The sequence below is a fragment of the Pterocles gutturalis genome, unplaced genomic scaffold, assembly GCF_000699245.1.
Source record: "Pterocles gutturalis isolate BGI_N339 unplaced genomic scaffold, ASM69924v1 scaffold34749, whole genome shotgun sequence".
Taxonomy (NCBI): Eukaryota; Metazoa; Chordata; class Aves; order Pterocliformes; family Pteroclidae; genus Pterocles; species Pterocles gutturalis.
Genome location: NW_010129316.1, coordinates 37,634 through 55,281, shown reverse-complemented (window position 1 = coordinate 55,281; position 17,648 = coordinate 37,634). Strand labels below are relative to the sequence as shown.

Below are 17,648 nucleotides of genomic sequence, written 5' to 3'. Positions count from 1 at the left end.
GCAGAGGTTAGAGGGAGCGGCTGCGTGGGGCGGTGTGCGGCCAGCCAGACCCGGGGCCTGGAGCTGAGCTGACGGGGGGGATCTCATCTCTGTCACTGAGCCTCGCTGTCAGCCAGTCCCTGCAGCCTGCGCTTGACAATAATGCACAAGTAATAATTGCCTGGCGCTTGCGGGCAAGGCTCTGAGTCCTGAGAAGGTTTTCAAGAAAAAGGTTTTTGAAATAAACAGGGAAATAAAACTCATGCAACTACTTTCAGTTCAGACATGTCATTTCAGAGAGTCGAGGGAGGTTCAGTCGGCCAGCCAGGCCCCCAGCAATGCCTGAGAGTCATCTGAAGGGAAGTTGCCTCCATGAAAAAAAGGAACAGGCTGCCTCGATTCATCAGGGTCAGCAAGAGACCCCTGGCTTCTCTGGGGGTGTCCTGACAGATGCCTCAAGCCTCCCTCTGTGGCAATTCTGGGGTGAAAAGGGCTTTCTGCATGCTCCATGCTTCCTGGCCCTGCAGTGGCGTGAGGGATGCCCTGCTTAGACCACATCCACTTTGGCTGCACAGCCACGGTGATGATTATAAGATGATTGGGATAGATTAGTTTATTTTGACCCATAGCTGGGTCAGTGCCAGCCAACTGTCCCCTCTCCCAGGTCCAGACCTGGGTTTGAGCTGCGGCTGCCTGCACATCCGAGAGCAATGGCCTCCTCTCACCTTTCCCGTTCCCCACCAGAGATGCTGGGGCAATCCTTGCCGGGGGAAATCCTTGTGCTAAGCTCAGCTGCCACCTGATGGGCAAGCTGCAGCGGGGAGACCCCTTTGTCAGCTGCAGGTCCCCATCCCGGCAGCACCGGCAGCCTCTTCCCAGAGTTGAGCCAGGGCTGGTGCTGCGGGCACCTGTAAAAGCTTCCACAGATCATCACAAAGCAGATCTCTCCTGCCCACTGACATCAATGCCTGCAATTCCACCTGCAACAGATCTCTCCACATGCACAGCTGTAGTGCATCATTTCTAAGTGAAGCTTGGCGGTGGTGTAACAGGACTCTACAGTCTTGCACAGGCAAGGGGAGAAAAAACCCCAATGCGTGGCTCCACAGCAGCGTGGGGCTGTTTCAGATAGGCAGGACAGAAGGAGCTCAGCAGCACTCGGCAGTTCTCTCATGTCAGCATGCTGGTGCTTGTCAAATAAAAATTCAGACACTTTGTGGCTTCAGAGGCACAAGAAAAAAATGTCATTGAATGAGACTAGAGACTAGCATGGGGCAGGTGCAGAACAACAAAAAAGAGATTTGTCTTCACCGAACATGTAATTCAACCAAGGAAATCTTTGCTGTTGCATGCTGTGGATGTGAAAAGTTTACAAGGATAAAGTCATGGAAGAAAAAATCCATCAAGTACTACTAACTATAGGAACATCGCTTCCATCTCAGGAAGTCCTTGACCCTCAAATTGCTGGAGGCTGGAAAGTCTCATGAGGAAGTATCATTACAGACTTTTCCTGGTTGGACGATTTTTCTAGGTGCCCACTACTGGCAGCTGCTGGAGCCAGGCTCCTCAGGCAGATGCACCTTTGCTTTGACTCAATATAGCTGTTTGTAGGGCTGCAAGATACATGGCTAGGGCTTATCTGAAAGATAAGGGCAACTCCAGCCCTTCAGTGTCCCCTGTGCTACAGACCAGGGGACAGAGAAGGGAGTGGTAGATGGCAGCGTTTCCTGTAGCATCTGCTTCAGGCTTGGCTGTCTCCCATCCGAGACACATGGGGCTTGTCCTGCCTTCCCTGGAGAGCTGGGGGAAGACCACAGACATGTGTCAGGCTGTGGCAAACAGCCGCTACCTCCGTGTGCGTGGGCAAAGTGAGACTGTCTGAGCCTCCGCTGGTGGCTGCAACTCCGCAGAAGGTACTTTGCAAGCAATGGTTCTCTTGAACCCTGAGATGTTTTACTTACTGTAGCGTGTAAGGAAAAGCCAAAGTCCAAGATCAAAGCAAATAAATGCAGCCTGCAAACAGTTTGCTGGGGCAGAAGTCCTTGCCTCTTCTATCAAGCATGACATGAGTGTCAGATGAGTCTTGTCCTCGCCTGTCGACACGCCAGGCGTGTCACATACGCTTCCTCTGGAAGCCTTTCAGCCTGTCTGTCAAGCACATTGTTAGCATCAGTGACAGGCTGCTTGCACTGCACCACGCCAAAGCTACCAGCCTGCAGTCACTTGCAAATGCCTCAGCACCACAGGGCTTGCAGAGGCAACACGTCAGGCACTCACAGCTTCATTACATGTGTGTCTTCTCTGAAAGCAACACAACAGCCTGCAGCTCAGCTGGACAAACTGTGCTCTGGGCACTGGGAAGGGAAAGGGGGATGCAACTTCATTATAGGAGACACAGGCACTCACAACTGCCTGGGTGGCGAGGATGAGATTTGGTAGCTTGCTCTACATTCCAGCCAAATTGTGATTTAAGTGCTTGCATCTCGCCAAGAGACTTCACACTACATCCCTCCACAAAGAGGAGTCCCCAGCACTCCCATGGTGGCACATGAAGCTGGGCGGCAGGACTGCCGTGCTGCTCCGTGCCCTGCCAGTCCCTAGGGACAAGCACCTCCTCACTCACATTTTGCCACATGTCAGGACGCCACATCCACCCCACTAAGCAAACAGCTCAGTCCTCCTGCAAACCCCTTCCCCCTGTGCCCAGGCCCCTTGCTGGCCTGTCACCAGGGCGGGAGATGGCCATGTTCCTCCTTGGGCATGGAGGTGCCTTCTCAGGAAGCCATCTTCCCTCAACCTACTACCCTTTGCCAGTGCCAGATGCCACGGTGAGGGGCTGGGATGCATGGCAGGAGCATCCCATGGCCCCCACTGCCCTGGCCCTTGCCGTGGCACTAGACCTAGCCCGGCGCGGACGCTGCTGGAGAGCACCTGGCCACCCCAGCTCTCCACGCATGGCCATGCACCCCAGAGAGCACAAGAGGCATCTCTGCTCTGGCGTGTGCGTTCCTGTGTGGGCATCCCTACGCGCAGGTCGGCTTCTTTCTCCACAGACCTCAGCCCTACCCACCAGTGAGGGGCAGCAGGTGGAGACCAAGGAGCAAGCTGCACACCTGCTGTCCTGACATCCCACCAGCTCTACAGCCAGCAGTGCCACAAGGTGGCTGAAGACCACAAAACATACACTTTTTTTTTTTTTTTTTAGCCTTTATCAAAATGGCCAGCACATCCACCTGTGATAACAGCAACACTTCCTTGCCTCCAGGATTATTTCAGGATGCCCTTGCTTCTGTACTCAAAACCCTGGTTAATTTGTTTTTCAGGGTACAGCTGCCTGGGCAAGGGCAGACACCAGCTGGCCAGGGTGGGCTCTTGCTGCCGTGGAGCAGGTGCTCACAGGGGTGTTGGACTAAGGGTGTAACATTTGGGATGCCACCAGGAGAGCAGGCCTGGGGGAGTGGGTGTGTCTCCCTGCTGCCTGCCACCTTGCCTGGCCCTGTGCCAGTAGCTGCTGGCCAGACACAAGTCCCGCTGCACTGGTGTTACACCCATCCTCCCCACGCCATGCATGCACACACCTCGGCCATGGGTGGGCATGGGTAGCCCCCTCTCTGCAGCTGCTGCTGACTGACAGGAGTGCAAAGGATATCTGTGCCACCCTGCAAACCTGCTATTGCATGTAAGAAAGGCAAGGGCCCCACTAAATTTACAGGTTGGGACCAGAAGTGCACTACTTCCTGCCAAGGCTTGCAGGAATCTGCAATTGGAAAAAGCGATGTCTGGTGCCACAACCTGGGAAGGGGCAGGCAAAGGCTGATCCACATCCACAGCAACACGGAGATAGCAGCTATCCTTAGTGACATGCTCTGGAGCAAGTTACCTCTTTTCTGAAGGAAAATCAGCAAAGGCAGCAGGCTGAGGCAGACTGGAGGCACTGGGAGCTCATGGGGGCCTGGGCAGGCTGCTGGGAAGGACGTGTCCCTGCTCTGGAAGGATTTCTGCGCCCGCTAAGCTGTCTGCATGGGGTGCTGCTCGACTCAGCCAGCAGGAGGGAAGGGGAAAAGGAAAGGCAGAAGGGTGAGGGGGGAAAAGGGAGACAGAGATAAGGAGTCACTTACCCTCACTCCCATGAACCTGTCCCTCAGAACGATCCATGAAAGCAAGAACACAAAAGCTTTGTTGCAGCAGAACAACACGGAGACATCTGTAGTGTTTATTTTCTTTATTGCATGTAAGTAAAGGTAGTTTGTGAGTGTCCAAAGAACACCAAAGGGTGCTGCCTTGGTAAAAAACACCTTCAAAGTCAAGCCATTGTCTCCAAAAAATCGGCAGCACTCCCTAAAACAAGGAGAGAAATGCAAGCATTATTACACAAGCCAGTCACAGTCTGCAAATAAATGGGTTTCTTTTCTTTCTTGCTCCTCTTCTCCTCCTTTGGAGAAAGAGGGACATAAACGTTAAAGAGGAGAAGAAAAACAAGTTTCAGCATCTGTTGCAACAGCCGCATGAACGCTTGGGGGGCTGCAAACATGGGAAGGACAGCAACAAAAGAGAGGGAAGAGGTGAAATTTCACCCTTGCCATGAGTGCCTTCACAGCGGATATCTTGAAACAGTGTGGGGTCATCCTCCTCCTTTCACCCCTGTGGGCACTGGGATGCTGAAGGGCCAGGGCTGGCAGCAAAGCCTTTTGCTCCCAGCTCCTGCTGCAGCCATGGGACTCTAGTGCCCATCTGTGAGAGGCTTGGGCACAGGGCTTGGAAGAACCCTCAGGGGAGCCTGGTTTGGGGTTTTTCCACCTAAGGGGTGGGACCTTGCTCAAGCCCCCCAGCAGCAGCAGAGGCAGGAGGAGGCAGCTGGCAGCTGCCCACTTGTGCTGGGGCAAGGACATGCACTGGGACATGGCATGGTAGCACCTGGGGACATGCTGGGTCAGTTGGATCAGCAGTGTGGAGTCAGGAGCTCACGCATACCACAAGGGCTGGGGATGCTGCAAAGCCCCAAGCAGGAGGCAGCTGGAGCAGGTACGGCCCTGGTGCAGGACAAGGAAACTCCTGCAATTTATTTGTGTCCTGGAGGCATTGTCAGGCAAAAGGGGACAGAGGAGGTGACGGGTGCAGCCTGGCCCTGCTGGCACGGCTCTGGGCAGGCAGAGGGTGGGGGCCGGGATGGGGCTGCCCGGGTCACCTCTGTGGAGGTGTTGCAAGGGGAAGCCTGCATGCAACCCACTTCTGCTGGGCAGCAGAGCTGGGAGTCCCTGGCTGTGCTGGCAGCTGCTGGCTGTGCTGGCTGCACAGAAATTCAATAACGCAAAGAAGAAATGCAGCAGCCTGCAAGGGGGAGGGCGCAGCCTGCTGAAGTGTGCAGTGGCAGTCACTGGTGGTGCCATAGCCTGTGCTGGCTTTGCTTGCTTTCAAACCTGCAAAACCCGAAGCCCTGAAGTATTTTAATGAGGTGCTTTGGCAAGATTTGAGCAAAATTAAATTTTCCTCTGATAAGGAATGCCAAATAGGTTTTCACTGCTGCCTTGAATTTCAAGCTGTTTGTTTCCTGAGCCTGGGTATGTAAGGCTCATTATTTGGAGTCTGATGAAAGTGTGATTTTGATACACTTTCTCAGAAGATGGGTCTGTATCAGGTGATTACCTAAAGATTTCCCCCATTACTAACCCTGCGTCTGTCTACACCCCCTCTGCTGCAGCAGGTACAAAGCTGCAGGGTAGAGGAAACGCATCTTTTGTGTTTGCTGGGTTTTGTCGCCTGCCAGTCTCTCATACTGAGTCATGGCTGCACAGAACTTGCCCATCTCTAGATGTGACAACCCTGGTCTTTGGCTGCTGTACATGGACACTCATTCGAGCCACTGGTTCTGTAGCGTGTCACTCAGTGTCACAGCCAGCACAGCAGCGTCCCTTGTCCTCTATGAAATTACCTGCTGGCAGCAGCCTATTCCCTTGCAAACCCGTTAACTGCCTCTGTAACAGTAAAGGAGCTACCTACCCCTCTGCACCAGAAACCGCAGCCTGACTTCCCTCTGCTCGGCACACGCCCTGGATCCACTCTCCCCTTCCCCAAACACTACACCCACTTCAAGTCAGGCCTTTAGCCCTGCACAGCACAGTCTGTACCAGCCACTTGCCACAGGGGACACAGGCAGTGTGCGGGGATGCAGAGACACATTGAAAAACCCAGTCCCGAACTTCACTAGAGGCTTAAACCTGCTTCCCAAGACACCAGGGAGGGTTTGACTGCCAGCATGTCACAGGCAGCCAGTCTAATGCTCTGAAAACAAAAAAATGCAGGCACAGTTTAAATTAAATGATGTCAAGTAAGATTAGCATGAGAGGGACAGGAAGGCCATAGTCAAATGAAAGGACTAAAATTGAATTTATGTTGGGATTCATTCTGGGTAAAAAAAAGTTTCTCCTGCCAAAAATCGATTCCCCACATATAGAATCAGGTATCACTATTTCACATACAGTAGGAACATGTGCTTTACCGTACTGTGGGCCTGATTCTTGTTTAGCAGATACCCCTGGACCTGTATGGTAGCACAGCCTGGCATTGGCCCCCATTCCTGACACACCCAGTGTAGTGCCATGATGCCCCGAAGAACAGCCTTGGCCTGAGCTGTGTTCCCCCTTTGGGAGTCTCCTCTCACTGGCCTATACAATAAAGCTTCCTTTTAGCTATTTTGGCTGGTTTCACCAAGTCTGAATTGCTCCTTGTAGGCTGGCTCTTTATGGCAGAGGTTTCCCCATCCAGCACGGGCTGTAAGGGAGCTTCTTCCCGAGGACCCCAGGACTGTGGAGGGTGCTACCAGACAGGTACCCACACGCACAGCCAGCACCACTCTCCAGAACGGCTGTAACCGTGGACTCTTTGTTGGGGTAGCAGATGGGTTAGATGGCTTGCTGGGACTTGGCATCTTCAGTGAAGTCTGAGGAGCATTAGGGGAAATGTGATATGTTTCATGCGCCAGGATGACTATATACAATAGTATATAACCGTACAATAACCCCCTCCTAATTAATTGTATCCCCAGGTTTGCTACTGCTTATTGAGGAAACTGATTTTTCCTTGGTGCCATAACACAGCTTGTGAAGCCCTATGAGGAGGTGTTTGATGAAGAGAGTTGTCAGTGAATAACGGTAGATAAATAGTTCTGGGAAGCGAGACAGGACTGTGATATAACCTACATCCTAATCCCAAAACAGTCAGGGAACAAAATCACTCCAGAAAAAAACAACCTTCAACTTTAAATATTTTGATAGAACATTTTGGACACAGTTGCTCCTTCTGTCTGGTAATTTCAGCTTTGCCCACAAGGGTACACTGTACCCAATGAGTATCCTGATGTTTTATGGATACTCTTTGGCAAAGCCAGAGCTTGTGTCCTGTGGTGCTCCATGCATGCCAGACTGCCCCAGGAGAGCCTGCCTCTGAATTTCAACAATCTCATCCGCTAAGGAAAATGTTACTTTGTAAGAAAGACAAAAACCACCCTATCTGGAGGGCAGCCTGACAGCATTCAGCGCCCTTTGGAGCCCAACACAGCACTATGGACCCTAGTCTAAGGCCTGACCCCAAGTCTCCCAAAGCAATGGGACAGACAGGGAGCCGGAGTCAGTTCCTTGAAGTTTTACAGGGTAGGTTTAAAATACAATTTCTGTCTCCATTTATCCAGGCTTCGGTGAGCCAGTCCTGCTGCACAGCTAGCTCTAGCTCATCTGGGGTGAAAAGGAGGGTTACCAGATGCCTGGAGGCTGCAGACTCTTCTCTTTGTGGGGTTCATCTCTGGGACCAGATCCCTGCTGTTTGCTAATGTGGGCAGAAATGCCAGAGGTGTGCTTTGCAAAGAAAGCAAGCCAGGATCCTGTAAACCAGCGCTCCTTTGTGCTCCTGGCACTTGCCCTCAGAGCGAGTTTCCCAGCAAGTGGAGCTGAGCAGGGCTGTCGTGGTGTGCACACAGCCAGCCCCTGTTGGTCATGGTCCTCTGCAGGCTCCCTCTCCCCGCTCACATGGAGTATGCAGTGCTGCTCATCATTGTTTAGACTCACTGGGCACCTTTCAAAGACCTCCTGAGCCATATACCTGCAAGAGTGAGAGACCCTGGCCTATCTTAAATAATGGCACAGTTAACAGCAAGCAACCTTATGTACTTACAGAGTGTATATCTTCCATGAACCTCCAAGACATCCAGCTGGAGGAGGCCCTGACGATGCTCTGGTACTTCCCTGTGAGATGAATGTGCGTGCGTCTGGCTCTAATAACCTGGCAGAGTGCTGAGTCCCAGGGACACAGAGTGGTAGTGGGGAGCTTCTGCTCACTGACCTTTAGGTACTTACATGCAACTTTTTATGTTTGAGCTGGGACCCCAGACTCTGTTCAGAGTTGCTGGAGATGCACGTCCCTTGCCTTTGCTGCTCACCTCAGGAAGCCTTGACCCCAGGAAAAAGCTACTTCTATTTCTCTCCTTCAGCTTCAAAAAGGACCCCAGGGTGAGAAGCACAGACATGAGCACCCCCAGCACACGTCCGGAAGGAGAAATCTCACCCCCTGTGTTAAAAGACAAATTGTCATCAAAGACTGACCAAACCTACTGTTGCCCTCATTACCAGAAATCCTGCGCCTGCCAGTCTCACCTACCACCTCACCCCGAAAGCTGCCTTGCTGCTCGCTTGCTTGATACAGTTTTATTGCTGGGCTCACCCTGCTGTGCCCATGGAGCAGTGGGACTTTGGCATGGACAACAGCCAGAGAGGCCACAGGGAAACGCTGATGCAAAGCTCAGGAGTGCCCTGGCCCTGTGCATCCCCGGGTCACGCCGAGCACAGCTCCTCCTGGGCCGGGAAGCCGCCCTGCCGACGTCCTGCAAAGCCATCCTGCTGAGATGATCTCTCCTCAACACTGTATAATCCTCCATGTGAGGAGTAAATTCCTACAACTGCCACGCTGTTTCCAGATAAGGCGGCAGCAGACAGCAAGGAGCTTTGGTGTTGCAGGGCGTAATGCCGCATTTTTGAGACAAACTAGCTTCCTGCATTGTTTTCCTTGATTCTGCTGTCATGAGCTAGAGGCCCCTTGTAATCACAGCAGCTGGTTTAAAAAATAAATGCAAGGCATTAGCCAAGGCAACAGCAAAGGCCTGTGTTAGACTGGAATGGAAATGTCAAAGGAAGGATACTGGAAGGGAAACGTACTGGCTTAATCGCCACAGCAGCAATAAAGAACAGCTTGCTCCCACTCGGAAGTGTCATATCCATGTTCACAGACAATCTGAAGGCTCATGACTGAAATAAAAGGCGGGATTACACTGCTGGGAAGAGGCCTACATGTGAACTGAGGGAACTGCTGCCTGGTTACACGTGGCCCTCGGGAAGTGTTTCTAGAGAGAGGTTACACAGTAGATGTGCTCGTCGCGGGGTGTTGCTGCAGGGGCCGCTGCAGCCGGCATCTCTGCTGGGTGTCAGGGTAACGGGATGGTGCAGGAGAGAAAGAGGAGAACCCCCTTGGCCTGGCTGCTCTCTTCTTCCTCAGGATGTTAACTGGGATGGGTGCTGTGAAGCCTGTAAAGCCCATCTGGGAGCAGAAGCGGCTGCCTGGATTTCAGGGCATCCTCTGCATGGAAAGACAGCAGCGGGGACAGATGGAAACCTGCGTGTAGGTATAAAATAAAGCAGTGGGCACCACACGGCACAACTGAGCCCACCTTGCTGCTGCTGTGGCACGAGCCCACCGCAGTAACAGCCCCCAAGAAGGGGTTAGCAAGTCCTGAACGGCACTGGCCGGGCTGGATGTACCAGCGGCCCCATCTCTCAAATGGGGGTTCTGGTCCCCTGACACCTGTCACAAGGTGCCCTGACAACTTACCGTGGCCTGATGGCAATGTGTAATGTCACTTGGGAACAGCACGTAGCTGCTACGGCACTACAGGAACTGCTCTGGGATGAAAGATACTACAGAAAAGCCTAAGGCATGGAGATCTTACTGTTTGTATTTTTACTCTAAATTGTTGTTTTTTTAATCTTCCATGTACTAGTACTTGTTTTCCCTCATAATCTTTTTAGTGTGTATCTTCATTAACCGAGCAACTGGCAAATTAGCTCTGCCCCATTAGGCATGTCTCCAGCACAAGATGACTAGCAAAATGCCTCCGTCACTGGAACCAAGCATCCCCAGTGAAGTAAATCAGAAGTAGTTAGTGCCAAATTGCATTCTAAGTAAGAGTTAATCATACTCAAAGCAGGTGTTCCAGTCAAATAAAACTTGCAAAAAAAAATATGCCAGTAAAGCTCAATTTTTTTCCCCATTGAGCTAACAGTTACATGTTTAGCACTATTCATTTTCCACTGCCTTTTTTATCTTTAACCATTGCTACATAGTCAGGCTGTTTCTCCACTGTTTTGAACCTCATGCAAATTAATGTATAAAATTCTGCCAAGGCTGGAAGGAATGGTTTTTGCTCCCACCAACAAAGAGGAAAGGCAGACAAGAACCAGAAAAAGCATGCACAGCATGTTAAGCCAGGCCAGGGGTTTGGTCTCTTGATACTTACTGCAGAACAAACCTGTCCCAGAAACATTAATAAGCCATTGAAGCTGCCATTACATCTTTGGGAAAGATGCAGCAAAGTAGAAAATATTTGGGAGGAATACATATCCTAAGGGAACACTTTGCACAAGCTGGTTATTTCTCTTTTCCAGACTGTTAACTTTTGTTATGATTTTCTCCCTGTCGCAGTGTTCGTACTAAGCGTTCTCCTCCAAAGCAGCTTTGGCTCTGCTGTTGCTCCTAGCAGGTGATATTTTTTCATTGTAGACTGTGCTTCTTACTGTAACCTTGCAAGGTCTGTACCTGCAAACTGAATTTGGATAAATTGCTCCTAATTTTCAGCAGAGTGAACGTCACCTCCCTGGAGAACAGCAAAGCCACCACCGTGCCAGTGAATCTGGCCTCTTGATCAGAGATTGGCAGGCAAAACATGTTTTGCTAATCCCTGCACTGACTAGGCCTGCATGGATAAATAATCTGCAGATGCGCTGTTAACAATTGTATATTTTCCTTTCAACATAGAAAAAGAGAGACATGGACTAAAATCTCATGCCATGTCTTCTGAGGGGACTCGCAAGACAGTTGCAGCAAGCAAAAGCAAAGGAGAGATGAGGTGCCCTCTCTGGTAAAAGGAGGGAAGGAAACTAAACCCAAGTTTAATTTCTCATAGTGAAAAGAAACTCCTGGGACATTTTTTCGTAACTCATCTTGATAGGGCCACAGCATCTCTCATGCATTATGCTTACAAGTGGAGGTAGGTAGAAGACTGCTGTGAATACAAGACACACAAATTAAGCCAAAACATCCCTCTGAAATGCTCTCCAGGAGCATACTTGCTGTGCTTCCCAGAAAACAGGATCATGCCTTCAGCTCTGCTTCCCCCACCCCTTGAGCCAGTGCTGATGTGAATGGCAGTCATGACAAAATCAGCCTCTTAGGTGGGCAGATTTCAAACAGTGCAAGCAAAGGGTAGGCTCATGAACCCCATTTTACAGATGTGCAAGCTGGGGCGTGGAGAGGTGATGTCTCTGGGTGCTTGAGGCAGGACGAGGGCTGCCTGTAGGCTGCACCTTTGGAGAGTTGAGGATTCGCTTTTCCCGCGTGTTTATTTTATAGCCAACTTCTGTTACTTATCAAGACAGCCCCCAAGCGCCTTTTTCCTGAGTCACTGCAGGTTCACATGCCAGCAGAACAGTTGCACGGAGGCTCCTGTGGCGTGTCCCAGATCATAAAATGCTGCGAATAAATCCGCTAGCCTCAGCATTTTGCAGAGAGGTGCCCGGGATTCCTGCAGTGGCTTTTATTGCCCCGCTGGTCCAAGGCTCCTACAACAAAACCCGTAAACCCCTGCCTCTAGCTTCCCTCCCGTGCACCAATAGCAGCTCAGGAAAGCTGCTTCCCAGTGTTTGGAGTGCACAAGCTCCTCCTCACCTTCCACGGGGCAGAAGTCCGAGACCTGCCCTGGGTGTGCCAGTGCCCCTCGCCTGCCCGCTGCCTGCGCTGAGGCACACTGCAGCCTGTGGCCACTAGCCAGAGGACAGGGCCAGGGGAGCAGTGTGTTCCTCCTCAAAGACACGTTGTACTTACCCAGTCTGGTCTGTCTGTGCTGGGGACTGAACTCGGGCTGCAGAGTCTGGCCCTTTGGTCTTGCATTATACCCTGCCTAACAGGAGACTGCAGCGCTGCAGCCCAGGAGGTAACATCAGCCCCGGTGATGGCACTGGCTTCTGGACTCTGAGGCAAGGGGTGTCCCTTTTTTTCCTGGAAAATGCCTGGCATGTTTCAAGAGGCTGTTTAACTAATACTGCCCATGGCAGTGGCTGTTGTTGGGGTACCATTAAGCTGTTTAGTGAGTAATTAATCACAATCAGGCATTTTTCCTTTACCAGATAGGTGCCTGAGAAGAGCTGAAAAAAAGCTTGTCTACTGTCACAGAATCTCAGGCTTGGAGTATTCTGTCCTTAGAAAAGACAAGGTAGCAAGCACAGCCTGTCATAAAAGCACCATTTTTGCAGCTGATTTCACAGGGAAAAGCTTCTTTAATTGATTGCTCCTGTCTTCAGGGTCAGGTCAATTTGAAAGCATGCAGGAAATTAAAGCAGGTCACTCATGGACTGTGCCGTGCTGTGCCATGCTGAGACCTGTGAGCTGCAGCTGATGGTGCCTGCAAGAAGCTCCATGCCTCTTCCAACCTTCCAGGTGTGTCTGGCGGCAACCCCCAAGGAAGGGGGTTTGAAGGCTTGGGGTGGAGGCAAGCTTGAAAATAATACCCCCTTCCCACTGCCTGTGCCCCCAGAGAGCCCCTCGCAGACCTCCTTCCTGCTGGAGGCAACAGAGGCAAACTGCAACCCATAGCCCCTTCCCGAGCTTGCAGAGGGGAGAGAAGCAAGGACCTGGCCACAGATCACCAAACCTTGAAACTAAGAAAGGATGGAGAAGTTCCTGGTGTTAGGTATCCCACGCCTGCTTTCCTCAGCTCTGGAGGGGAATTTGTGCAGTCAGAACATAGAAAAAGGCCTGAACTGAAGCTTAAAGCAAGAGGTAGATCTGGGGCTTGTCACTGAACCTACCTTATTACATGAACAGAAAAATAACTGTCCAAGGGATTAAGCAGTTTCTCAGAAATGGATGTTATCTCAAATAGTCTAATGGATTGTTAGTGCCCGTTGTCCCATGCATATTCTTCTGTAAGCATGTCATTAAATGCAAGAAATGACCATAGAAGTCAATCCAGTGTCCAGATGCTGCTTTTAAATGTCTATGTCTGATGTTCAGAATCACTTGTTTCAACACACAATTTGGGGCTGATGTTTAAACTTTTATCTATTCTAGGAATTTCCAGCTCATTTGCAGAAAACTCGTTCTGATAGTTAATGAAATGAGAAAATTGTCTTCTCTTAAATGAAACAAAAAATCTGCAGGCTGATCTTTCTTCTCTGAACTAGAGAAACAGCAGCAATTGGTTTTGCTCAGCACTGTACGCATGCCAAACTAGGCATTTGCACAATAAATGGTCCCAGGAAATGCTTAGCTATGGATTTACATAATACACCAGAATGGCTCCAAAAGAAGCAAATAATACAAATCTTACAATCAACCTGAATACACATTTCCAAGACAAGCCTTAGCACACACTCAGAAGTCTTAATGAGACACTGTTTAAAATAACATTTTAAAAAAAGTTTAAAAGAACAAGGCCAAACCACAGGGAAGATTCACATACTGTAAACTGCCTTAGCAAAACGCTGGGGTGGGAGTCTCGAGCTGCAGAATCACAAGGAAAAGTCTGCAGCTACCCCTGTGGGATGGTCCTCCATGCCACAATTTGCTGCAGCTGAAGGTGGAAGGGGCAGTGAGGGGAACAAAAGCTTCACAGGTGCCTGTGGATTACTGGTGTGCCCACAGTGCATGCAGAGCGACTGTTCCTGCTGGGACTGGGGCAGGGCTGGAGGACAAGCAAGAAGGAGCCGGCCCATTTGAATGGCTGGGTACGAGGTAGGGAGATTATGTCGGAACATGACATCGTGCTCAAATGGAGTAAAGAGGAAGGACCATCAACCCTGGCAGTGCCATGTAAAGCCACATGGAGGCATGCCAAGGCAGGGTGTGCAGAGCAGGTAGTGTGCTGTATCAAAGCTAATGGTAGTCCTTATGGCATTACGCAGCAAACTGACACAATAAGCGGCAGCAAGTTGCTAGACAGTATTTACTCAAGAGTTCAAAAAAGCCCAACAATGAAACGGTGAACTCCTAACAGGGATCTGTAACTTTGCCCTTAAAACTCCCTTCCTGCCCAAAGCAAATATCACATTAATTCGTTAACTCAAATTCAAGCTGTGATTGCAGGTGGCCATCCATTCGGAAGACTTGCTGGTTAAAGACTGCTCTGCATCACCTCTTCCTCCTCCCAGGTTCAGCTGAAATGAAAAATCCCCACAGGCCTGAGCTCTGCAGCCTCTCTGTGCTGCTCCTGCCAGGCGCCAGCAGCACCACTGGCCCGCAGGGAAAGGCTCCCGCCCCTCTCTGCAGGCACAGCACTCCCTGGGCAGGGAGCAGAGCTGTGCCGTAGCCCCGGCCTCCCAGGAAAAGTGCTGGAAAGGGGGCTGGGAGCCTGAATTTGACATCCACGGTGATGCTTTATCACAAATACCCCATGTGAACATGGCCAAATCACCTGGCCAGCCTGTCCCCCCTGGCTTGGCAGCCGGGTGTGGGGGTACAGGCTCGCTGTTAGTTCCCAGGGCTGTCTTCAGGTAAGTGCAGGCAACCATTTGTGCGGTGTTAAGCGTGTGATGAGGGACAGCATATACAAACTAAGGCAGAGAAAACCTAAACATTAGGCTCTCAAGGCTTTCACTGCCAGAGTCAACATCGTCACTGCTCTCCGTCATCACCCAAAATTTCCATTGACGTCAGTGGATGTTCTGGGTGTGAAAGGCCTGCAGAGTCTGAAACTGTGCAGTGATCAGTTGCGGATATCTTAAGCTTGGCCTGATGTGATTTATATCCAGCCTGTACTCTTCAGCTGTGACCTGGACCGCTTACTACTTTTTGGAATAGTCAAAATGAATCTTTCAGGAGAAGCTAGCCAGCTGGCCTCCTGTGAATTGGATTTTTGTAGCAGTTGGTATAGGCAGACAAAAAACCATGCAAGAATAAAATGCTTTTATAACAGGTGATGTCTTGGCTTCTGGAAAGGGAAGGGTTTCAGATGTGCTGATTTAAAAGCACAGTGCTGACAGGAGGGGAAACTGCTGCGGCATCTTAAGAGAGGGAAGGAGCAAGACACGGGGAAATACAAGGAGAGAAATGTCTCAGTGGTAACACCGGCTACACAAACACCCTGAGACAGCTATTACTGAAACCCATATATATGTGTTGAAACATATATATATATATATATATAATACACATACCTACATACACTCACACACACATCTACTTTGCACCCTTATGCCTGTGGACTGTCAGGAAAGCTCTGCATGGAGATACAGTACCAGCCGAGCAAAGCCCTGCCAGCCCATGGTCCTTCTCGCTGGTAATGCCAGCCTTAGGATGTGTGCATAAACTATTGGCTCAGTAAATCCTTACTCCATAGCAGCATCACACTGTAATTCACAAAATAAGGGAAATAAATCAACCTCACAGCCTAAGTACTAATTGTTCAGCACCGTGACAGGATACTGGGACAGCTGAGAACAGGAAGGCACGCGAGTCAGGAGATACCAAAAGAGACACCATCAACTTGGCAGCTAGTCAATGAAAAGAAAGAAAGTTATACAAAAAAGAAAGCTGAGAACTTGCTCACATAACAGAGATGCTGACATTTACGAGGCACAAATTGACCCTAGATGCATTAAGTAAACCAGGATATAGAAAGGAAATAATCTTTTCTAAATACTTGTATTTGCAGTCATTTTTAGAGTACCCTATGTCAAGAACAGGTGTATCTTTTCTGTGTGAAGTTTGCTTGGCTTCTTATTTGCATTGCTGATGTCCATTTAGCACAAAACCAGAGCACTCTCTGCCCCATACTCCCTTAGTCTGTCCTTCAGCCATGACATCCCAACCCCGCAGAGAGCAGTGCAGCAGGGACAGGAATGAGTCCTGAACTGCCCATGCAAGTGCAGTGAGGAGGTCTCAAGCCACTGCGATGGCATCTACCCTCATCCCAGAGCCTGATTTAATGGCATGTCTCAGAGCATGGCAATCTTCGAAAAGCAGCCTGTGAGAGATTGAGAAACTCAGCGCTCTTACGTCACACGAAGTGAAGGAGTACAGCTGATGAGTTTGGTGCCAGAAGGGTGGTGCTATAAAATACGATGTACAGCACTTCTGAGATTCATATTTACAAACAGCTTTACTTTATGATTCTATGATTCTACTTGTTTTGACCTTTCTCCCAATAGGCTAGTTCTTCACAAAACATATTCTGCGATATATTGCTGTTGCTGGCTGCATTAATTTAGTATAAATGGTAAAAACAGAGCAATATGGAACACTAATTGAATGGCTCCTTTCTGCATTACTGGAACATTTAGTCTCTCAAGTGGCATACAATAACTGAGAATGGCTTAGAAATCAATTACCTTGTCCAAGAGAAATATGTTAATTTTTGGCTCCCGATATGAGCACTTTGAACAGTAAACAGGCAAAGTAAAAATAGTGACACTCCCTGTGTTCTTAAAGAAGGATTGGACAGCACAGAAATTAATCCACAGCAGCTGAAACTCCCAAGAGACTGTGCTCATGAAGAGCTACGTAGATATAGCTCCAGTAAAGAGCTGTGGTAACTTGTGTGGTTTAGATCTTTGAGGACATGTTCTACAAATGTTGGTCAAAAAGTTGTAAATTTTTATTTTCATTCAATTTGCAACGAAACAAAATGCTCATTCACTGAAACAGAAGCTTCTGAAGAAGGGTACATGTTAAAAAAACTTACAAAAATACTGAAAGGGGTTTTGAAATTGTTCCATTTGAACATTTTAAGTGAAATCTGCCTTTTTAATTCAAAATGACTATTCACTAAATCTATAGTGGCAAATAATGGAAGTGATCAAAATCAGCAGAAAAGATTAAAAAAGAACAGGCAAGAATGTATTTTAGTTGAAACGTGGTTCTATTTTCATTTCCCATCTGTGGATGCTCTTGGATTTTACCTTTCATCCATTTGGAACAAGATATCTTTTGAAATTTCAAAATGGCCCCTGGAAAATGAAAGTAATTGCCTCCCCAGTCTATTAATGACCCTTGACATTATCCCTTAACAGCCCCTCAATGTGACTGCATAAAAGGCACTGCTGACACAAGCTTCATCGTGAACAAAGAATGATGTCTTGAGGTAAGGGAGTTTTCCCTCCATAGCCTTACAATATAGCTTACAGTTATCTTCATAAACAAGACCCACAGGAGGAAATACTAAAAGAAACCATAAACCTGACTCTGCTTGAGAGATCATGCAGATACCAGTTCAGGAGCCTTGTCTCTAAGGAATTTTCTCCTCCCTACTTTTCAGAGTTACAAAGAAGTCTGTAAAACTACAGGCAGTATTACATGAGGATTCTATGTAAAAGCAAAACTTTCTCTGAAGACTATTCTCAAGATACAGGACCACAGAG

General features: G+C 49.3%; 1 protein-coding gene across 1 annotated transcript in view; it reads right to left on the bottom strand.

Moving 5' to 3' along the window:
- SLC35F3 (solute carrier family 35, member F3) overlaps nt 1–17,648 on the bottom strand; it is a 44,066-nt gene that overhangs the window by 4,417 nt on the left and 22,001 nt on the right. The window contains exon 2 of the mRNA XM_010079909.1: nt 4,098–4,317. Coding sequence (XP_010078211.1) covers nt 4,098–4,317 — 220 coding nt within the window. The remainder of the gene's footprint in view (nt 1–4,097; nt 4,318–17,648) is intronic.